The 21,446-nt window shown below is 52.1% G+C and overlaps 1 protein-coding gene across 3 annotated transcripts in view; it reads left to right on the forward strand.

Moving 5' to 3' along the window:
• Positions 1-17,472, forward strand: part of ldlrad3 (low density lipoprotein receptor class A domain containing 3) — a 41,422-nt gene extending 23,950 nt beyond the window's left edge. For 2 of the 3 annotated variants that reach the window (XM_029252446.1, XM_029252445.1), the window contains exons 3-6: positions 1,611-1,736; positions 2,942-3,076; positions 14,689-15,061; positions 15,431-16,953. In XM_029252446.1, the coding sequence (XP_029108279.1) occupies positions 1,611-1,736; positions 2,942-3,076; positions 14,689-15,061; positions 15,431-15,551 (755 nt within the window). In that variant the 3' untranslated portion in view covers positions 15,552-16,953. Of the gene's footprint in view, positions 1-1,610; positions 1,737-2,941; positions 3,077-14,688; positions 15,062-15,430; positions 16,954-17,092 lie in introns of those variants that run through there. The other variant, XR_003797717.1, reaches the window with a different exon arrangement.
• The last annotated feature ends 3,974 nt before the right edge of the window (positions 17,473-21,446 follow it).

The raw sequence follows: 21,446 nt of genomic DNA on the forward strand, positions 1-21,446 counted from the left end.
ATCCATTTAGATAAACACCTACGGCGCGGTTCAGACACGACTGTTTGGCCACAGCTGCAGCTCAGCGGTATTTTCCCACTCGTCCAGATGCGCGTGTGAGCGTTACAGCCACTGCAGGAAACCTGCGTGATTTGTTTTTGCGCCGCTTTCGTGGCCCTGTCCGAAATTGGGGGAATCTAGATGCGTTGTATCCAGGAGCACCTCGGATCGTCGCGCTGTCATTGACCCATCCTCGGCTGGACTGTCGGACAGCGTCGGATGCGTTCTTGAGCTGAGGCTGCTTTTCCGAGCAAAAATGGTCCCGAAACTCCGCACACGCTTCCTTTCCTGTCCTCTTGCCTTCCATCTTCGCCAAGATAAGTTAGTCGGGAGCCCTTGGCTGATTTCAGGCTCCAAGCAGCCCAGGATGGCGTTCGTCTCGGTTCCGTCGGGACGCGAAGGAAGTAAATGCGCGTGACGAAGGAGCGGTCGCCGAGACGAGAGCTTCTTTTGTGCGTTTTGTACTGCAGGACATTTTAAAATTCATAACCTGAGCAAATTTGAATTCTCATTTGAGGGAATGGGAAGCAGACGCGCTTTATGCCAAACAGACCGTATCGTGTCATTATTGTACATTGGGGGGGGACGGTGTGCGTGCGCGGGAGGGGGTGCTCGAGCCCTTTCCTGCCGTGTGGCGAAATTTGTTTCTCTTAACACCTCTGTGTAAGAGGCTGTTTTATCTGCACTTTTAATGCCGAGCTGCAGCCCGGAGCTCGCCGTGTTCCCCGGGTGCCGCCGAGCGCCGTGAGGAATGGGCTTTAACCGCTCGCAGCCGCCGCCGCCACCGCCGCCGCTTCTGCTGTAAACAAGAGCCGCCAGACTGTCTGAATACATGGGGCAGATTACAACTGCACTTTGAAAAGGGACTTAAAGCTCCGTGTGGGGATCTTTTTCTGTGCTCAGTCGCTGCCTGCGGGGAAGGGCTCATAAAATATCGTGCCAGAGCTCAGCTTTGAGACAAAAGGAGAGGAAAAAAACCCTTGTGGACTTTTTTTTTTTTTTCCTGCACGCTGCCAACTTGCGTACGAGCCAGGCATGTCCTCTGCCTGGTTCCCAGGGGAAGGAGCGCGGGCTGCCGGACGCGGGGGGCTCAGAGGGTCCCGCTCGGGGCCCATTTTCGGTCCTCTGTTCCTTGAGCCCGGCATTTTTCCTCGGCGGGAGCCAAGTGCCGCCTACCTGCCGCTTGTCCTTGGGCACAACAGACTGTGTGTGTGAGAGACACCACCAGCTGGTAATGGCTGGGGTGGGGGGGGGGGCTGTTTTTGTCCATCTCATTTGCTGCTTTGCCGTGGTAATAAGACAGGATGGAAGGTTTTGGCTTCCTGGCCGCAGCATCTGTTTCTGTGTGATTGATGGGAAGCCGGATCTCCGGGGTGGAACAGTCCCGTCAGCTCAGCCCATTACCGCTGACTGGGTCGGGCCGGTTCTGTGAGACCCTGCAAATGGGAGGAAGAGTGAGGATTGTGGGAGCTGTGTGCTGAAGCATATTGCCGCTGAAACACACACACACTCATTCACTCTCTCTCAAACGGTGACACCCCCCTCCCCCCCCCCAAAATCTGTCTTCACAGCCAAGGTGAGGTCAAAGTGCGCTCCCACGTTCTTCGCCTGTGCCAACGGGGTCCACTGCATCATCGGCCGGTTCCGCTGCAACGGCTTCAACGACTGTCCCGATGGCAGCGACGAGGAGAACTGCAGTGAGTTGCCCGGCATCCCTCGCCACTTTAATTATTCATCCATTTGTCCGTCCATCCGTCGGTCCATCTGTCTGTTCGTTCATTCATTCATTCACCCTTTAGCTCACACTTTTGTCCAAAGCACTTTACATCTGTGTAGCAGTTTATATTTGTACCGGAGCAGTGTGGGGAAAGTGTGTTGCTCAGGGGCAGTACGGCAGTGGCAGGAGCAGGGGTCACGCTGACGGTGTGTCCGTGCCAAGTCATTGTGCCGAAGTTCCACGCTACAAGTCCCCGTGTCCGTGGTTGAGGACGGCTACTGTGTTCCTGTGGAATACGGGAGTAAATCTTAACTTGGGGGGTCATGTGATGGAGAGCCAGCAGGATTCTGGGTAATAATTATAAATGGGCAAACTTCAGTATAGGACACGCTAATGTTGTGCGCAGCTCTTCGCTGGAACTCCATGGATTCTTCCAGACCTCAATACCTTCTGGCATGTAGGAAGGTCACTGACGCGTGCGGCGTCTGCCAAAATTGTATGTCCCACCCCGGGTTTCATCCTCAGTATCCATCAACGTTTCCGCCCGCTGCTTCGATTTGATCCCGGAGCGTTTCCGTATCTCGCCTCCTCCGGCCGCAGGGCTCCTCTCGGCCCCGCTGACCCTCGTCCACCCAGAGCAGAAGCCGCGTTGCCCGAGTGCAGCGCCACGGCTAAATCGCGCTCTAAATAGAGCGACTGTGCGTGTGGCCCGCAGGGCGCCTCGCGCCGCAGAATCTCATTTTCCCATTTAAATGTAGCTCTGGGCCAAGCAGCAGGTCAGTGTTAGGGTGGAGGGGGGCGATGGTCTCGCAGGATAATTTCAGCCCATTTCGGCAAACGGCGGCGCGAAAGAAACAAACAGGAGCAGAAAGGAGCAACCAGCTCTGCTCCGGGGCTCTGCCAGCATCTGCGCCTGTAACATTACACCTCCTTCTGCTGCAGTCACGGCACCGTTATTCGCGCCTTAAATAATTTTCACAGTCGTTATTTATGCTAATAAAAAGGGAAGAGATACAGTGTTGTGTGCAATGCATTTCATCAGGGGTAATTTGCTGGATAATATTTCACAGGCTCTAGTCCTTCACAAGAGCGCAAATGGGCCGCAGGGATGCTGGGATACGAGGCCTGAAGAGTACGTGTTACTTCTCTGACTCATGACCCCCTCCACCCCCGTGCCCTCTACAGCGGCCAACCCGCTGGTGTGCTCTGCCGCGCGGTTCCACTGCCGCAACGGGCGCTGTGTGGACCGCAGCTTCCTGTGCAATGGCCAGGACAACTGCCAGGACAACAGCGATGAAGAGGACTGCCACACCACCCCTGGTACGATCTTATTTCTCTCTCTCTCTCACACACACACACACACACACACACACACACACACACACTTCTTGACTGCGAGCCTCCCAGTGAATCTGTCGAAGTTTATTTGATTTCACTCTTTCCAATCGCTCTATTATTGCGTTGTACCGAAAACAGCAAATGTTCTGACATACAAACGAAACTCCGCTATTAATTTTTGGTTACTGAGCTGCAATCCAAAATCTCAGGTGGATCTAAGGCTCTGCTGAAGAACTCGGAGTGATTAGGTGAGCAGTAAATCCGTGTGTTTCAGCGCTTCTGTGGCTCGGTTCGAGGGCGGTCAGGCAGTCGCTGAGTGTCGTTGAGCTACCTGAGCATCACCCCCCCCCTCCTGCCCTCTCTAGGTTCTCCTTCCCCGGTCCCATCTCTCCCGTTTTGGTGATATTTAGGAACCATCCCCTCCCCCCCGATTCTTTCAGCTCTTTATTGCAGTAATGTGCAGTAATATTCTATTGCTGCCATCTGACTTTATGTCCCTTAGCTGCTTCAGATGGCAGACAAGCCCCCCGCCTCCCATGGATCCCTACGAAAAGCAGGTATTCCTGTTTTCGCTGAGTCTATCTCAGGTTCAGATCCCACCTCCTTCCGTAATACCCTTCATCAGGTTACTAACCCTTAACTGATGGGTAAATCAGTGACCATCCGCTGAATGAATGAATGAAGAACCACGTTTCATCACATCAGCAGCATGAAACTTTTTAATTTTAATTCGCTGGATCTTCCATGCTGTGTGCTCGCGTCCCTGTGTGTGTGTGCTAGCGTCATTCTGGGCCTTTCTTTACATACTGACTTGGCGTTTCCGTTGGCCTCCGGACAACGTTAAACAGATCTCCTTATTACATCTGGCCTTACAAACACTCTTCTTATGCCAGCAAAATATTTTTCAGGGAAAATTCCTTTAACATAATTTGATAAAGGATTAAGAACACAAAGTATGATATACAGGGAGGCCTTGTGATTTAATGTAATGAAACAAGAGGGCTTTAGGCTCCAGATTAAATGTTTTATTAAAATCAAAAAAAGCATAATGTGAATTTTAAAGTGGTTTTGACTTGACAATTTCTGTTGCCGACCGCTTTCGGTCGACGTGGAGATGCCAATAAACTCCCCATAAAGCAGGAGAGCTGAATCAGCATTTCCTTCACGTACCGGTGCACTTGAGCAAGAAGACGGTGCGTAGACCTTTCCGCTGAGGTGACGGATACTGTGTTATGGTGGCAGTAGGTGGCATAAACCTCAGTCGGTGAGCCTGGGTTCAAATCCGCCCTCCTGCTGTAGTATCCTTGACTGAGGTTCTTGCCTTGAATTCACGCAGTAAAAATTACCCTGCCGTATAATCATGTAAGTGGATCAGCGTGCAAACCCGTCAGTGTAAGTCACCTTGAATAAAGACGTTGGTATTATGAACTTATGTAAAATATCCAGATGCATGAGTGGTTAAAGGTATGAATTAGTGTCCACTAAATAATGTCTCATAATTTGACGAAAGGAGGCGGTGGAGATGTAGCCTGACACTGGCGGTCACCGTGTTGGGCTGGTCGACTCCGTTGAGGTGCCGATGGACGGTTGTTCACGGTGTCGCGGTGCACTGACAACAGGTATGGAAATAAGTGCCGCGTTGTTAATGAACAGGTCCCACAGTGAGGAGGGGAGATGCCACAGCCTGGCAGCGCAAGGGACCTCAGGAGAGTGGTACAGCACACCGCACCAAAACGCCGGTTACACATGGGGGCTCACGCAGTCACGGCAGCATCCAGGTGGCTCATGTACCGGCGCCGTGTTCTTGGTGCTTTGTTGGGGGGAGGGAGGGTGGGCGGACTATCCAGAGCACGAGAAAGACACGTCTCCTCTTGTTGATTTCCAGCATTACAGGACTTGAATAGCCTGAGATGACAAATGAGTCGGCTGCAGAACGGGTGCGAGTCGCGGAGGTGTTTCCCTCCCCCGCCGCCATCCATCATCGACGAGGCAGAAATGTGCACATGCAGAAGTAGGCGTGTCCGGGGGGCGGTCGGTGCAGCACATCAGAATGGGACTGCACTTTCAAACCCTTCATTATCGCACTCTTGCTTAATAGCCACGGCTTAACAAGCTGTTCGTGAAGCTTCGGCCAAGGAGCAACTTTTCCGAAGCTCCGTTTTGTTTGGTTTTGCGTGGGTGTGTGTTTGCGCGCGCGTGTTCGCTGTGCGTGCTTTGTGCACGGCTTCATGTGAATTTTCTCCTGTCGCGTGGTCTACGGCTCTGGTTTGCATGTGGCCTCTTTCATGAAGACTGCAGTGATTCGTGACTATCGTAAACCCTGAAAAATAGCAGCGGTAGAGCCATCAACTGGCAGTCACAGGACGCGGGTTCAAATGCGTGCTCCTGCTGCATGACCTTCGACCAAGGTACTTACCCTTCTTCGATACAGGAAAAATTACCCTGCTGCATCAATGGGTAAATCCAGTGTTGGTAGCGTGGTGTACAAACCTAACGCTTGAGTAGAAGAGTGGCAGATAAACAAATGTAAACGTGAAATCTGTTTTTCAGGTTAGTCACCTTCAAATATATTCTTCCTATATTTTGAGTTCTCTTGGAATGGTGGAGTTATGAATCATGTATTGCGCTTGAACGGAATGTTAATCTGAACATCCACACAGTGACATCCAAACAACTTTGTGTGTGTGTGTGTGCGCGCGCGCATCGGTAGCCCTGCCTGGGGGTGACATTACCCTCCGGGTCTCAATGTGTTAGACGCCTCCAGCTCCTGAACTCTGGCCATGGTTTTGGGCTCCCTAAGGAAGCGCTTCATGCGTCGCCATGGCGACGGTGGTCAAGTGGCAACCTGCTTGCCCAACAACCCGGGGAAGAATTCGGTCCGGGACAAAGGGGCCTCTGTTCTCAAGCTCACGCTCCGCGCCTCTCTCCGAGCAGGATTGCGAGCTCGGCCGGGGAAAGCGGAGGAGAGCACCGCGTGGAACAGAGTCGATGCTTTGCTCCCCACCATCTCTATGTTTGATCACTCTGAGCACTGGGATGTCATGGGAGGAGACACACACACACACCAGCTTAGGGCTACTCCACAGGCCCTCAGATGGTGTGTGTTTTTTTCCCCCCCATGCCATTTGTGCCTGTGTCAGTGCTGTCCTTCCTGCCTCGACGGGGCGCCGTCCGCCCCCTCCTTACCGCCCAGAGCCGTTCCATCGATCCATGCGGTTTGGCGCTGAGGGGGCAGGCAGCCCGTGTCTAGAACTATGCGCCATGGTACCAGAGATGAATGGGTACAGTGAAATTGCTCTTTTCCCCCATTGTCATACAATAGCTGTACAGGCGCTGTGCTCTAGAGTAAAACAAAAAGTAAACAAATGGTGAAAACATTAGTTACACGTTCTGGGCAAAGCTTTTGCCCTGACTACTTTGATAGCAGACGGTGTGGGTTTTATCTGGGGGATCAGCAGGATCTGCTTTTTCCTGCTGGAAACTCTTTTATTATTAACTCTTCGCTCGCTCCTTTGTCCAAGGCATCTTCAAAATGTTTGTACACGAACATACTTGCCAACAAATTATTGGCGGACTGGGCTCGCCTGAGTGCAAGCTGAGGGCTCTAACCACTACGCCACCTGCTGGCCCTTTTTTGGGCTTCACAAAGGACAAGACTGAATGGCGGTACAGAAGTGTTGAAGAAACTCCGGCCTTTCTACCAGCGTCGTAGTTACGGTTCCTAACAATCGATAGTCCTTCGCGTTTAGCGTCATGCGGGATACAATGAGACTCCCACACATAACAAAGAGCTTTTTACCGACTATTTGTCCATTGATATCCAAATATATGCGGTATTTATTATGCGCTGGCTGTGGGAGTTGTCCATTTTGCTCGAAGTCTGGCGTGTTTGTCTGCCCCCATTGCCACGGGGAGCATTTTTAAGCTTGTGTGCGTACGGCTTGTGGAAGGTGAGGATTTACCTTTTATGGATGTATTACAGGTGCGATGGTGAAAGCCATCAACCCCTCGGGGTGTGGAGATGACAGACATCATTCGGGTGGCACGTGATTCATCGGCAGCGCCGAAACCATCGGGGTCTCGTACAGTTTCTCCGTGTAGGCCCCGCGATGACGTGCTCGGTGGACCGGCGGCGAGAAAGATGAGGTGCACAGATGAGACGGGGAGGCGAAGCGATTGCATTTCAGCTGGGGATGGAAACGAGGGGGGAGAATGAGGTCATCTGGCGCGTAAGGAAGGACGCCGAGATGGGGAGGGGAGAGACAGAGAGAGAGAGAGCGAGAGTGAGTGAGTGAGTGAGTGACATTTGCACCAGTCGACAGCAGGGATTAGGAAAAGTGGAAAAGGTGCTGAGGAGAGGATGTCAGAGGGCAAACAAAACAAGAATAATAATCAGAGAGGGAAAAATAGAGTGGCGTTGCTCTTTTCTGGACATAATGGGAGTGATCTGGTTGTCTTTTCATCACTAACCTTGTTTTTGGGTTCTGTTTGCTTACAGACGCTCATTTGTGCCCCCCACAACCTCTCCGGCCCAGAATTCCCCTTGTCTGCGCAAGACTGCTTTAGAGAGGACGTAAATCCCAGGCCTCTACCCTGCGTATTATTCTCCAGGGGTGTCCTACGTAAAGAAACGCCTCCCAGGCTGATGGCCCCTCTCCCTGAGCCCCCACACAGGAGTCGGCTGGCATTTCGCTCGCTCAGAAAACTCACAAGTCGCTTGAAATGGTAATTCCAGGCTGCTCCTGCAGTTTTTATTTTTATCCATTTCTCCCCGCCTGTGCCTTTTTCCCTCTGCTGCTTCAAGAAGCACAGGCGGCTTGGATGTGTCTGCAGAAGCCGTGGAGCGAAAGAGGCGGTAGCCATGGCGATAGCGGTAGCCGTGGCGATTCCGTTCCCTCCAAACTGCCCCTTCCTCATTCTTAGTTGCGTGAAACTCCTCCGTGGGGTTGGACTGAAAGCGGACTTCCGCTCACTGCTTTCAGGCTCTGACACTGACGCTGCAGGACAGAGCGCTGTTCGGATTGTGCCAACAGGGGGCATAATGGTTCAAGCCGCCACTACTGGTGGGAGGTACTTCCCCTAAATCTATACAGTAAAAATTACCCTGGGTACATCAGTGTAAGTAGCTTCATGTACAAACTACACATTCCAAGTCAGCTCCTGAATTTCTTTAGGCCCAGAAGCTGGCGTAACGGTTAAGGACCGGTGTCCAGTGAAAGGTATGAAATTGTAGCTACCGGCAGCTCCGCGGTCTTCCATTTGTACAGTGTTTAACCACATTTATTTACATGGGTATCACACTGTAAAACAGAGAATTCAAAGTGACAGTAGGTTAAATGGCTAAGCAACCAATTAACAAAACGTGGTGTTCATTTGACCACTATGAACTGATGCCCAAGGGACCCTCTCTGTGCCCAGGGGCACCGCACGTCTCCATCTCGGCCCAGTACCAGGTTAAAAAATGAGCGGGGATTGGTATTCGCGTTCCTCTTCGTGTTCATATCTCATGAATCCGAGCAGAGCCCAGTCCCCCCCCCCCGCCCCACATGATTTTGAATCTCCAGGGACAATAGATGCTGCTCAGTGAGGCGTTGGTGGAGTAATTTGCCACTGAGCTGCAGAGCCATTAGGAAGGGGTGTGGCTTCAGCATTTATCGTAAAGTGTCTGCCGGTTATTGATGGAGTGTTAACTCTGTGCACGCACACACACGTCATGTCCGCAGGAATTAGAACACCCAGGATGTAGTGTTGATGGATGGATACTGGCCTCACACTGATATAATGGCTTCCATCCATCACGGATCCGTAGTTAATTGATTTAGGAAGCGATGATTGTAATTGCTTTAGTTATTCCGTTTTCATCGTTTCCTCCTTCCCTTTTTTCCTCTCGACGGCAGCGGCACCGGGTACCTCTTTCCGCAATCACTGCTGCGTGACACGAGGAGCCTCTTGTTTAAGACGTGGCTGAGGAGGGCTGTTTGCTATTTCCAGCATCGCCATTGCTTGATGAGTGACATATGCAAATGCTTCATCAAACGCAGTGAAAGCCCCTAGGGGGGTTGAGCAAAAGGCTCATTGATGGAGATATGAGAGAGGAATTCATTGGGAGACTCTGTAGATGAGTCTGGGCAACAACTACTTTTCACTGGACGGAGAGCCTTTTGTTTCAGTCGTCACCAAAGAGGCTCTCGGGTGAAAAAGGGGAGCAGAGTCGTGGGTTTTGATCCGAACAACTGTCGGCTTCATTAGCCTCAGAGCCCGGTTAGCAACACCGGTCACCCCTTGCTCGACCCGTGTGGATGCCTGAGGCCCAGCCTGGTCCGTTCACTACCCGCCGCCCTTATCGTAAGTGACAGTGCGACATCCTGCCACGGTCACATCTGCTCCTGCCGAAACCGATAAGGCCAGGACTCGCTCTTTGGTGCTGCCAGCAACCCTGCGGCACAGAGATACTAGGGCAGCTTTTTAGCATCCTGCGCTCCAGGCTGGGGGATGGCTATGGCTTGCATGATGAGGCGGCACGCCTTCCCTGCTCACCTCACATTTCCACGCTGAGCTCCCGGATTCACCTGAAAACCTGCGCTTACAATCATATCTCCCCGGCGCGGGGCCCTCACGAAGCAGCACTGCGCTGAATCCTTGCCAAACAGAGCTGCGCTGCATACGCCTGAAATCTGCCCCCCCCCCCCCAGCAGCCTGATTGTTAGGCTGCTGGGTACATTTAATGTCAGCAATGGCTAAGGCGTGTATGTGTTCTTAAATGTGCCGTTCGGTTCGGCTGCCGCCCCTGAAATGTGGCGGAAGTTAACCCCCTCCCCAAGCAGAGCCCAGAAACCTGCACCCCTTCGTGAAGAGGGTCCTCCTCCCAGTTGCCACCACTTGTCAATCAGCCCCAGTGCAGAATCACACTGAGAAAACAAACAAATCTCTGGCGAAGAAGCACACGCCAAGGAGGGGCAAGTCTCCAAGGTGCCCCGACATGGTTTCATAGTAAAGGCTGATGGGTAAATTAAGCAGGTTATTTACACGGTGACTCACTGCGAGACGGTTTTGAATATCCAAGCCACCGGAGGTCTCCTCGCTAATAGGGTGTCAGTATTATTCTGAGGAAAGCTCAGTGCTAAGCAGCTGGATTAGTCTCACCTTTGTGGGGATGGTTTGTGCACCGTTCCAGTCTTGAGGGAAGTCGTTTGAAAACGGAGCTCTGGATTGCCTACAGAAGAGGAGATGGGATCTCAGATTCCAAGCTCCTCAAAAGCCAGAATGATGTCTTTTCTTCTTGCCTTGTCTCATCTGTAGAATCTTGGAGAGAAGCAACAGGGGGATTAAAAAGCAGACAGAAGCACTAGATGTAATGCCACCCCTTCCTTTATCTGCCGCTGCAGAACTTAGCCCATCAGGCTGCACCGAGAGCAGAATAATTAGCTTCGAAGCAAAAGGCCGCCTCTCCTTTTCAAGTTGTACAAAATAATGGTCTCATTTAACTGCAAATAAGCGGTTAACGAAGCAAGTCACCGGTTGCGTGCGCATTGCTGGAGTACCCTCTTGCATCAAAGAAGCCGTTTCTGAGCTCAGAAGAGCAGGATTTCATCCATTATAAAATACCTTTGGACAATTCATCAAAAAGAATAGAAAACCGAAATCCCCAAAATCTTTAAATTGTTCTTTAACGTCGCTCAGAAAGGAGTGTGAGCTATGAGACTCTCAAGGAGTGTATTATGGAGAGGGGGGAAATCTTTTCTGTTTGTGTAACAACTTTTTCATTGTAAGACTAATTAGAACTCTTCCTGGTTTAAAAAAAAAAAAAAAAAAAAAGATGGTCCATGAGAATCTTCTCCAAATGCTTAATGTTCAATTAATAGTAATAATAATAATAATAATGACAGCCCTGAAAACGTATGTAATCCATCCATCCTCTCTCTCTGCTTGTTTGGTGGTTTTGGCATTGGACACTGGGGTGGGAAGACTGTCCTTGAGCCCCCAGATCTGAGCGAACACCCTAATCTCCTTTGGATTTATCAGACATCTCCAACTGCAGCCTGGGAATTTTTTTTTTTTTTTCCCCCAGCATGCACAAGGTTTTTAATCTTCTTTGCCTCTCTGCTGTTGTCCAAGAACACACACTTCGCAACCCAGTGTACGTTGATTCATCCCCTCCTTGTAGTGTGGGCAACGGTGGGGTGGGGGAAGCGCTATGTGGTTGCCAAGGAAACCATCCCCTTGAACACACTGAGTGGCATGTCAGCAAAGTGTGTGTACAGCTCTCCTGTGAACTTTGACCTTGTCCTTTTCTCCTCTGTCCTGAGAAACTTTGAGGGACCTTTGGAATTTATGATCCTTCTCCAGCGCTGCTCGTTCTGCCAGAACCTGTGTGTGTGTGTGTGTGTGTGTGTGTGTTACCTCTGTTGTTGTTGTTGTTGCCCTGAATTATTCAACACCCCCAAAAAAATGTGAAACTGAGCCACTAACTGGCTGAAGTTCATACTCTGGGACCAGCTTTGCCGCAGTGGCAGTCCACAAGTTCCCATTGGCTGCCAGCCTGCAGAGGACGGCGCGCACTGAAGCTGATGGGAGTGTAACATGGGAGCCCTCTGGGGGGGGGCTTGATGGAGTGGGGGGGTGTCACGTTTCTCCACCTCGGCAAGCCCCACTTTAGGGAAGAAACATCTGTATATCCGTGGCTCCAGTTCCAAGTGAGAGGTGATGAGCCCCATGGTGCCCACCCCCTGATCTCCAACCAGTACATCCCCCCTTTGCAAACTTTTACAGCCTTCGCAGAGGTCTGTATAGGGGTGTTGTGTTCTCTTTATTTAGAGGCTCCCCATGCTACGCTGGATGGGGGGGTGCAGTCAGGGTGTGTGTTTGAGTGAGAGGATTAGTGTGTGGCCTGGCAGGCACATGGCAAAAACCTGTGTTTGAGACACATAGCAGAGTGTTCCTGCTGGTCCCCTCAATAGGAGCCTGGGGACATGGGCCAGGTGGGGAGGGGCATGAGGGTGCAGAGCTCTTGCTTTGTTCATTTTGGGAGGTTTAGGGGGTGGGGGTGGGGGTCAACGGCAAGGTTTGAGCAAGAATCGGATTTTGCTGCCACCTATTGGAGACTTGATGAGCCTCTGTGTGTCTGGCGAGGTCGCCACAGCTGCTGAACTGCCCGAATCACTTGCAGTGGCTTGTGCACGTGTGCCGGTATCCATGGCAACACAATAATGTGCGACTGAAAAGTAGGAAGTGAGCAGTACAGTTAAGGACACTAACCCAGTGCCTTGAGTGAAGAGGGAATTGTTAATGGAAAGTAAACTGGCTGGAATTGTCATTTTTCTCAGGGGTTCCCAACAATGAGGGACAGACAAACGCACTGAGAAATTTTGCCAGCTCATATATTTCATTAATTACTTTTTGTTGGACTTAGGATGTTATTTAAAGGGCAGATAATCAGATTCAAAAATAAAGGGCGACCGCTGGCGTGGAGCATCGGGGGGCCACGATGCGCCACGTTCTGGCGGCCCAAACAAACACGCCAGACAAACACCTGTCACTGTTTTATTTATCCAGAAGGGGGCGGAGCACTGCCACTCTCCCTCTGCTCATTTGCATTCTTGAACAAGCCATCCAATGGGAATGCAGGAATGCACTTTGAAAAATGCCGTATCCCAGCAACCGGGTTCTGGCACTTTGTCATCGGCGATGCACTTTTCCCCAGTTGAACTAAAGCAAACAGGAGCTTCACAGTGTGCGTTACACTGCAGTGTGTTCAGTGGTAACGTGTTTTGTCATTCATTGCGTTAATTTTGCATTTATCTGTTGAGCGGATGCTCTTAGCACCCTGAATGTTTCGGAGTTGTACACTAGCTTCTTGCATTGATTTACCCATTTGAGCAGGGGTCATTTTAAGCACTGCGCCACCTGCTGTCCCGGAGACTTTCTGGAAACTTCTCACTGTCACTAATAAGGCCTGCTGCCAAGTCAATGCAAAAGCACCACGGCAGGATGGCGCTGAGGATGTGATGCCCGCGGGACCCAGCGTGGCGAGTGCTCTATCAGCCGCGATCCTCCTCGGCCATCTTTCTGGTGCCTTTTGGACCTTTGCGCTGCATTCCTGGGCGCGCTCTAGATCACGGGTTTGGCCAGGCAGGTCTCCTGGCCGCAAACCTGAAGACAGGAGCTGGAGATGGCGTCCCAGCTGTGATTTTGTGGTTGAAAGAGATGGTTCCAAGTTCCTGTTTGTGCTGCGGAATGGTTGTGGTGGCGTCTCCTTCGGAAGGCCCCCTCGGGGTTGGTGCGGAGCCCGGCTTCAGTGCATCTCCACGTTGGCGTGAGGGGAAAGGGAGAGGTTCCGGTTCCTGATCCTCCGTCGAGGCTCAGTCACTGCTCTCCCTGTCAGACCCTGAGCTGATCTGAGATCTGCATTGAGAATATGAGAACAGCCAAGAGGCCCCGTGCGAGCGCCGTGCACTGAACCAGGCTTTAACCATGTGTCTGTCGGGATACAGGTAACGTCCAGCCCCTGTGATATGCCGCGGTGGGGTCAGGAGGGGTGCAGTGCGAGTGGAGCATGGGCCGAAGTGGAACATAAGGAGGCACATTATTGCCCTTACAATACATTAGTAGTGGCAATGAGCTGAGTGTGTGTGTGTGTTGGGGGGGGGCACTTTTCTCTGGTTAAAGGGAGAGAAGCTGGAGCTGCTGGTGTCACACAGGAAATACAGTGTGTGTGTATTTCTGAGGGCTCTGTCACCTTGGCGCCCTCCAGTGGAGGTTGTGGCAACAGCACCTCAGTTTCACCTCGTCCAAGGAAAGGTCATTGGGGACCCTTTGTGCTTGTGTCAGCGGGGCCCGTCGGTCCCCCCAGGTCCCCCACGCAACACTAATGAGAGCCTGTTTGGGCTGAGCAGCGTCTCGTGAGTTCGGCACCCTTATTGGCGCAGTAATTGCTGCGTCCTTGTGTCCCGCCCATGTCGCCATTAGTGGATGGGGCCCCAGGGGGCCACAGCTGCAAACGCCATCGTTCATCATTCACGACCCCACGCCTTCCAAGTGGCTGAGCAGCAGTGTGCGGCATGGAGTCTGCGGCGGGAGGGGGCGTCTTAATTAAATCCAAACGACTTCCTGTGTCCTCTATTCGGTAATGAAGTGCCAGGTCCTCGAATGACCCCCCCTACCCCCTGTTGCATATCAAAGCACCTCTGTTCGTCCTTGTCCTCCTCCTCCTCCCAGCACGCAGGGTCTGGTGTACATAACCAGTTGCTATGGAGGAGCGAAGAGGGGGCCCAAGCGCTCCTAGCCCCCAACCCCCCCGTTTGGCGTCTTCCTATGATACAATGCAGTATTTACACGCCTGCTGCCGTCAGTGACAATAGAGCTACATCACGCAAATAGAAACAGCACAGTTGCCGTTCCCAAAATGCACTGCTTCCAGGTCTGTGCAAGAGGGAGAGGGAATTGACTCTTTGAACTTGGGACGCTCTTCTTCATGAAGCTTCCAGGGAGGCGGAAGTCATGCGGGAAGACAAAACGGCACAGCTCTGTGCGGTCCTGGGGGGGCACTTTACCGCAGTCTACACTGATGTTCAGTGGCATTCTCTCTCCCCCTTCAGAGTCTCCGGGGCAGGACTTTGTGACGCTGGACTATCGGCTGCGCTACTACCCCAGCATCACGTACGCGGTGATCGGCAGCGCCGTCATCTTCGTCCTGGTGGTGGCGCTGCTGGCCCTGGTTCTCCACCACCAGAGGAAGCGCAGCATGCTGCTCCCTCGTGCCGTGCGCCCCGGCAGCCACCAGCACCAGCCTCTGCTGCTGTCGCGCCTCGTCATCCTGGACCGCTCGCACGCCCCGGGCCTCTCGCCCACCTCGCTCTCCACGTCCTACAGCAGCGGGCCGAGCCTCCAGCTGCTCTCCAGCACCCTCTACCCCAGCGGCCACACCTTAGACTCGCCGCCCTCCTACTCCCAGGCGGTGCTGGATGTCAGGTACCGCTGTCTGCACCCCCCCCCCCCCACTCCTCCTTACATTTACATGCTTATTCATTTAGAGGACATGCGTTTCCAAAACAGCTTATACCGTAAGGTTACACTGATTTAACCTTTCATATCACACGGGTGCAGATTTACGTAGGTCCTTGGAGCAGATCTAACTGCTACCCCACCTGCTGGTCCATCAGTGCAGTGCAAGAAAATGGAAAGGCTGAGCTGTGTTTTGATGGAATGAATGGATCTGAGTGCTGGTTTGGCTGTGATTTCACCCTAATTTCCAGAAACCAGTAGTTTGATATTAGAATGAACGGCCTGGGGGAGGGTTTCTTCTTTTGTCTCCTGATCCTACTGTCTTTCTGCTCGCAGTCGGCCACCCTGGTTTGACCTGCCGCCTCCGCCCTACCCTCCTGAGGGGGAGGAGATGCCCCAGAGGGATCTGCCCCCATACGAGGTTGGTGGGATGCAGCAAGAACCCCCGCAGCCCTGAGAGGAAGCAGGCTACAGCCAAGGACGGGTCGAACCCCCCAGTCGTGGCCCTGTGAGCCACTGTGTGTACATAGACTGGCCAAGTGCTGCAAGCTGGCCAAACCGCCTGGAACACTGACCTTGCCCCCCCCCACAACCCCACGGTCATGCCAAGGACCCAACCCCCACTTGCTGCTCCCTTTCCTCTACCACCAGATGGATGAGAGAGGTGCAGTTCTCGCTGTAGATCACCGGGAGGCGCTGCAGAAGAGTCCAGCAGACATTGGAACATTTCCCAGGACCCATTCCTGTGAGCTGAGATGTCACGTGATGTAGGTGATAAAGGTGTAACTGCCCGTCTCTCCAGCAGGGGGCGCCCTGGCTAACGTCCAGTTTATCATGAGTCCACAGCTCTTCTCTTCAGAAGTGTTCAGTGTTCATCATCTTGGAAGTTCTACTAGTTTTTCACTAGTATTTTTACCAGTGTTTTTAATTCAGACTGTATGATTTATGTCCTGTAAAAAGTAACGTTTTTGTGTATATTATATATATATATAAATACATAAAATCCTCCTGTAAATATACGGTGAAGATACAGAGATTTAGATTAAAGACATATCTGTTATTATTTAAGAGTCGTATTATGTCGGTAACCTCAAGCTTTCGCCCACCACCCCGACGAACCCTCGGACCACAGCACTTCCCTCTTACCGCCAGGTGGCGCTCTCCTCTTGTGCGGCCCGTTTTCTCGTAACAGTTTTCTGTCGGGGTGCCGACGGTCGCAGTGTCTCTTTCGGACCCGCCGGAACCGCGAGGGCAAATCGAATCCCAACCAGAACACGGCACATGAGCCCTGATGAATATGGAAACGACGCGTAAAGTATTGCGACCCCGAGTGGTTGTGAGAACGGGTCGGTGTCCCGTGACGGTGTGTGTGTGTCGCTGGTCACCGCAGCAGTGTGTGAGGTGTCACGTGCTTTGTAAGTCACACTGTCCAGCTCCTGTTTCCTGGCTCCACTGGGATCCCGGGCTGGGCGCGAGCTCTTCGAACCCAGGGACGCGGGGCTGTTTCCCAGCTGGACACGTACACGTACACGTGCACGTGCATCAAGAGTCCTTAAACATAAACACGTGACTCATCTGGCGCATGCCATGGTGCGTTCGCTTTCTTCTTCACGGCACTGAGTGTTTTACTATGGTACCGCAGGTCGCTGTGGACGGATGAGCTCCGTTCTTTTATTACATAAACGGCCTGCATGGAAAAGCGCCAGATATGAGATAAGTGACAAACTAATAGAAAAATTCATGTCCGGTTACAGCATGGGGCTCACACGTGTCACAGGCAATAAATATACATGTAAATGTCACAGTAATTTATCATCATCTGTTGCTGTCAGTTTTTCAATAAAACCATGATGAATGTATCGATACGGCTGAGACTCAGTGCTGTGATTCCATTAAAAAGCAGGTGGGGGGGGCAACATGACGACTTAATATCTGTAGAAATGTAACTTGAATTGTACAGATTACAGAACTTAACGCAGTATATGTCACGTGTTCTAGAAAATGTGTCAAGATCGACTGGAGAAGAGCGCCGACTTCTGCCGCAGAGGCTCCCTGTGAGACCGAGGCGCACAATAAACACACAGCGACACACAGATTTGTTCTGTAATCCGCGTCACTCTACGGAACACTGGTCACGGTACAGACGTGGAAAGAGTGGAAGACCCAGAAAGTGAAACAATAACAAGTGAACGGAAGGAAGCGAGGATACGTGTAGAGATATCAGTGACGGGAAGATGTAACGCCTCGAACTCTCGAGTTTGCCTTGGCTTTGTCGCCTTGTACTTCGCCTTTGTTTACTTATTGCAGAATCTTTATGAAATAAACAATGCGCACTGTATATGCTTGTTTGGGGTGTTGTCTGCGCTGTAACGGTGATTGTGGTGAAAATAAAGATGTATAAATTTCCTGCTTTCTCTCTGGACTCATGTAATTGTGCATTATCACGGTACAAACAAAGCCCAGCGTTAGGTGTTATAGTAAAGTCATACATTATCCTACACGTGTAATATATAACCTTCAGGCAAGTTGAATTAATTCGAAAGTGCCAAAGGGGCAAATGTGCTCAAGGCAATTTCTCAAGTCTTTTTTTCTAGAATTGCTGCTGCGCGCGCGCGCGCTCGTGTGTATGAACGAACGTCTTTGTGCGCTGCAGTTGAACGTTTCCGACACCAGGCGTCGCTCTTTCTCCACCTCAGCGCGGTTTGCGCTCTGCAAATGTGAAAAATACGTGTCTACTGCATATGTGTTACGCGCTTAGAAATGCTTCGCATCCTGTTACTGAATGAAACTTTGACAGTTTATGAAATCAAAACGTTGAACTGCAGTAACTGCAGCTGTTTATACTTTATTTCAATATGAATATGACTGTGTGTGGAGGTTCCCAGTAATGGTGTCGATAAAATGACCCCGCAGTGATGTAATGTCTATGCTGCCGTTGTCACACACCTTGAATGAAGGTTCAGTGTCATGCACAGGAACCCCTCATAGCATGTCCACATTGGGGGGGGGGGTCACCTAGGGCCCCGCAGCCAACCTGCTGCCCCACGACCACCGAGAGACCAGTGCCCCCTCTTATCTGCGGGACCCTAACCTGTTGATGTGGGCAAGCGGTGCGGGCAGCTGCTTCGCGAGGGTCGGCGGGGCGTTGGCAGCAAAGTTTATTTAGTGTTTCAGCTCCAGAGGACACAACCTGCCCCTCTCAAAAAGAAAAAGAGAAATGCATTATGGGATGGTGACCAAACTGTAATAGTGGATGATTAGGTCCGAGTCATCTGTGTGGATGAAGGCTGCTGCGCTTTCAGAATTAAGAGCGACGGCTGAAGGAGGAACGGGGGGGAACCACGAGGGACAAGAGAACGAGACACTTGTTACGTCCCTCTGTCCTTCTGCTGAACATGTCCGTTTGGGTCAAGAAAAGACCCCGGTGACACTCGCAGAACTTGGAAAGGGTATGCACAGCGAAGATTATCCAGGATGCTCAGACACACACACACACACACACACACACGGAGCTGGAGATAAGAAGTTGTGTGTTTTCACATGTAAATGGCGTCTGTGGTGGCAGAGGGAGGCATTGTGAGCGCTGTAGCGACCCACGAGTCCTTGGCTGTTATCACATGCGACACAGGCTTCCGACCTGGATTGGGGGGGCCTTGGGGGCCCCTGATCGGCCCCGTGGGGAGGGGGGGGACTAAGAGAGAATGGACCAGCTGGTGAAATCACGTGCAGGGGCCACTGAATGGCAAGAACACGGTGGGAACCGAGGCCATTCCACAGCCACAAACACTGGTTTTCCCAGCATGCCCTGAGACGGGAACACACACACACACACACACACACACACACACACACACACACACACACACACACACACACACACACACACACAGGGGCCACGGTAAACAGCCAGAAAATAGACAGAAAACAATGTGCTTCTCTGCTGTGGCACTGCTCATCTAACAGTCATTTCAGCATCTGAACAAGGTGATAAAAGCACAAAACCTGTGAAAATATTGATGGATATCCCTCATCAGTGGGCTGTGTTAGACTCAAAGGACCTGCTGGGTCCAAATCCCACTCCTGCTATAATACTCGTGTACCCTTGATTGAGGTACTTACCCTGAAATGATAGCTAAAATGGCCCTGCTCTATGAAAGGGTAAATCAGTGCAAGCAGCTCAGTGTGCAAACCTCACACTGCAAGTACCTTTGGAGAAAAGCACGAGATAAATAATTTGAATAAAATGAAATGTGCGTAAGAAAGTTGTGGGGGAAACCATGCGGTTAAATGCATGAGTGTTAAGTAACAAAAAACAAAGTGATCTGATTCCTGCGGTTTGATGTCTCTGTCGCCCTTTAAAAGGGGCTCTTTGGGGAGTAAAGCGTCAGATGGCAAATGTCACACAGCCCGTCTCTCCATCTCCATGTCCTATTGTCCCTCCCAAGTGTCCCTGGGCTCTGCCCATCTGCTGCGTGTCCCACTCACTGGCTCGAGGGCCACATGTGGGGGAATGTTAATCCACCGAGGAGCCTCAGAACGGAGACCCTCCGACCCGGGAGCCTCGCACATGGGAGCCTGTATGACAGAGAGCCGCGCTGTCAGCATTTCACGAAACCTGTGGAACTGAAGACATGTTTCTGTCAGAATTTTGGATGGGGGGGGTTACGTCGGGTTTTGACGGCAGGGCAGTGACTTAACTGTAGCCCCCCACCCAGATCTGCTGTCACATGTCACTGCTGCGCTCTCCCAGAATTCCCCTCTGCTTCCTGTGGATGAAAGCAGCGAAAGGCCCCATTGACACCAAATCAATCCGACATTCCTGCTCCGCACAGAAACCAAGTGTCCGTCTCTGCGCTGGAGTCTATCGAGGCGACCGGGGGCCATTGTAGGGCAGTGGCCCCCCAGGGTGGGACACTTTCTGTCCATCGCAGCTCCACACTGGGGACAACGGGAAACACGCCCTCCTCTGCTGTCCTGCAACGGGGAACAGGAGGAGACGCCAATCTTCTGCCCATCAACTGCTCATTGTAACATGGGGGGGGGGGGGGTCACATCACACAGACCCCCCCCCAGCTCAGCTGCTCGTTGTCATTCCGCTGTTGGGGGAAAGACGTCCGCCGAGGTCCGAGCAGTGGTCGGGCACCACAAACAAAGCTGCGGACTCCGGGGACGGGGGATTAATCATTAGCATGCATGCCTGTGTGTTTTACACTGGCTACTCGCACCCGGAACAAGAGCCAGAACCCAGCGCCTCCCTCACACACAGGGGGTCCACCTTTTCATCTGGAAATGCTCACTACATGGATCCATGTATATGAATGCAATCTCATCCTTCAGCTTGCGCCATTCAGCTGCTTATTAGCTCCCCCTTTATTGCGCCATTGTGTGTCTGACGTTATCAGGGCCGCACCAGGGTTCAACTGGCGGAGTGTGAGGCGGCGGCAAGAGGCAGGGGCTGTCAGATGCAGTCTTAGTAAATTAAGGGAAGAAGTTCAGCAAGAGGGCAGCAGGTGGCACAGTGGTTAGAACTGTCACCTTACAGTCAAAGGACCTGGGTTTGCATCCCTGGCCCTGCTTTAGTGCCCTTGATCAAGGTTCTCACAGTTAAAAATTACAACAAGCCTGGAGTGAGGAGTGAGACAAAAAAAGGACACATCGGGCATTACTTCTCTACCAAACAACACTGGGTTTGCACATTGAGTTAATTACACTGATTTACCCGTGTTTCATTTTCTGCATCAATCTGCAATCAGTACTTTCATCAAGGGCCCTACAGTGGAGTGGGATTTGAGCCCACATGCCTCAGCTGCAAAGCATGTGAGGAACGAGAGCATCGCAGGGTTTGCATCCTGCACGAGGAGCGGAGGGGGTCGGATCTCTTTCCCCACCACGCCACTCATGAAATATGACCACTTTCTCTCAGCCGAAGACCCCATCTGTCTCTGCACTCTGGGGGGTGCAGACCCCCCTCCCCTGGCCCCTGGGCTCAGAGGTTCGGCCCATTCATCAGGGCTGGGCCCACCTCGAACCCTCGGCAGGAGCCTCGAGCGTCCCCATTCTGTCTGTGGCTTTGGGGGTCTCTCTGTCTTCTGCGAGCGTAGACAGTAGTAGCCGAGCACAGATTCTGGGGGAGACCCTTGAGGGTCCACCTGGCCTCTCCCGCCATTGGCCACCTCTGTCTGTGCACTGTCAGCTAATTGCTGGAGCTAGTTGTGTTAGCGGGGGAGCTGGGCGGGGGGGGGCTCTGGGGGGGGGTCACCCTTTTGCAGACGCCGGGTGTTTGTTTAAGGGCCCGAGGAGCCACAGGGAGAACCAGGCGCGGGACGAGGGGATCGGGGGGGTCAGGCTCATT

Source organism: Scleropages formosus, chromosome 5 (genome assembly GCF_900964775.1).
Source record: "Scleropages formosus chromosome 5, fSclFor1.1, whole genome shotgun sequence".
NCBI lineage: Eukaryota > Metazoa > Chordata > Actinopteri > Osteoglossiformes > Osteoglossidae > Scleropages > Scleropages formosus.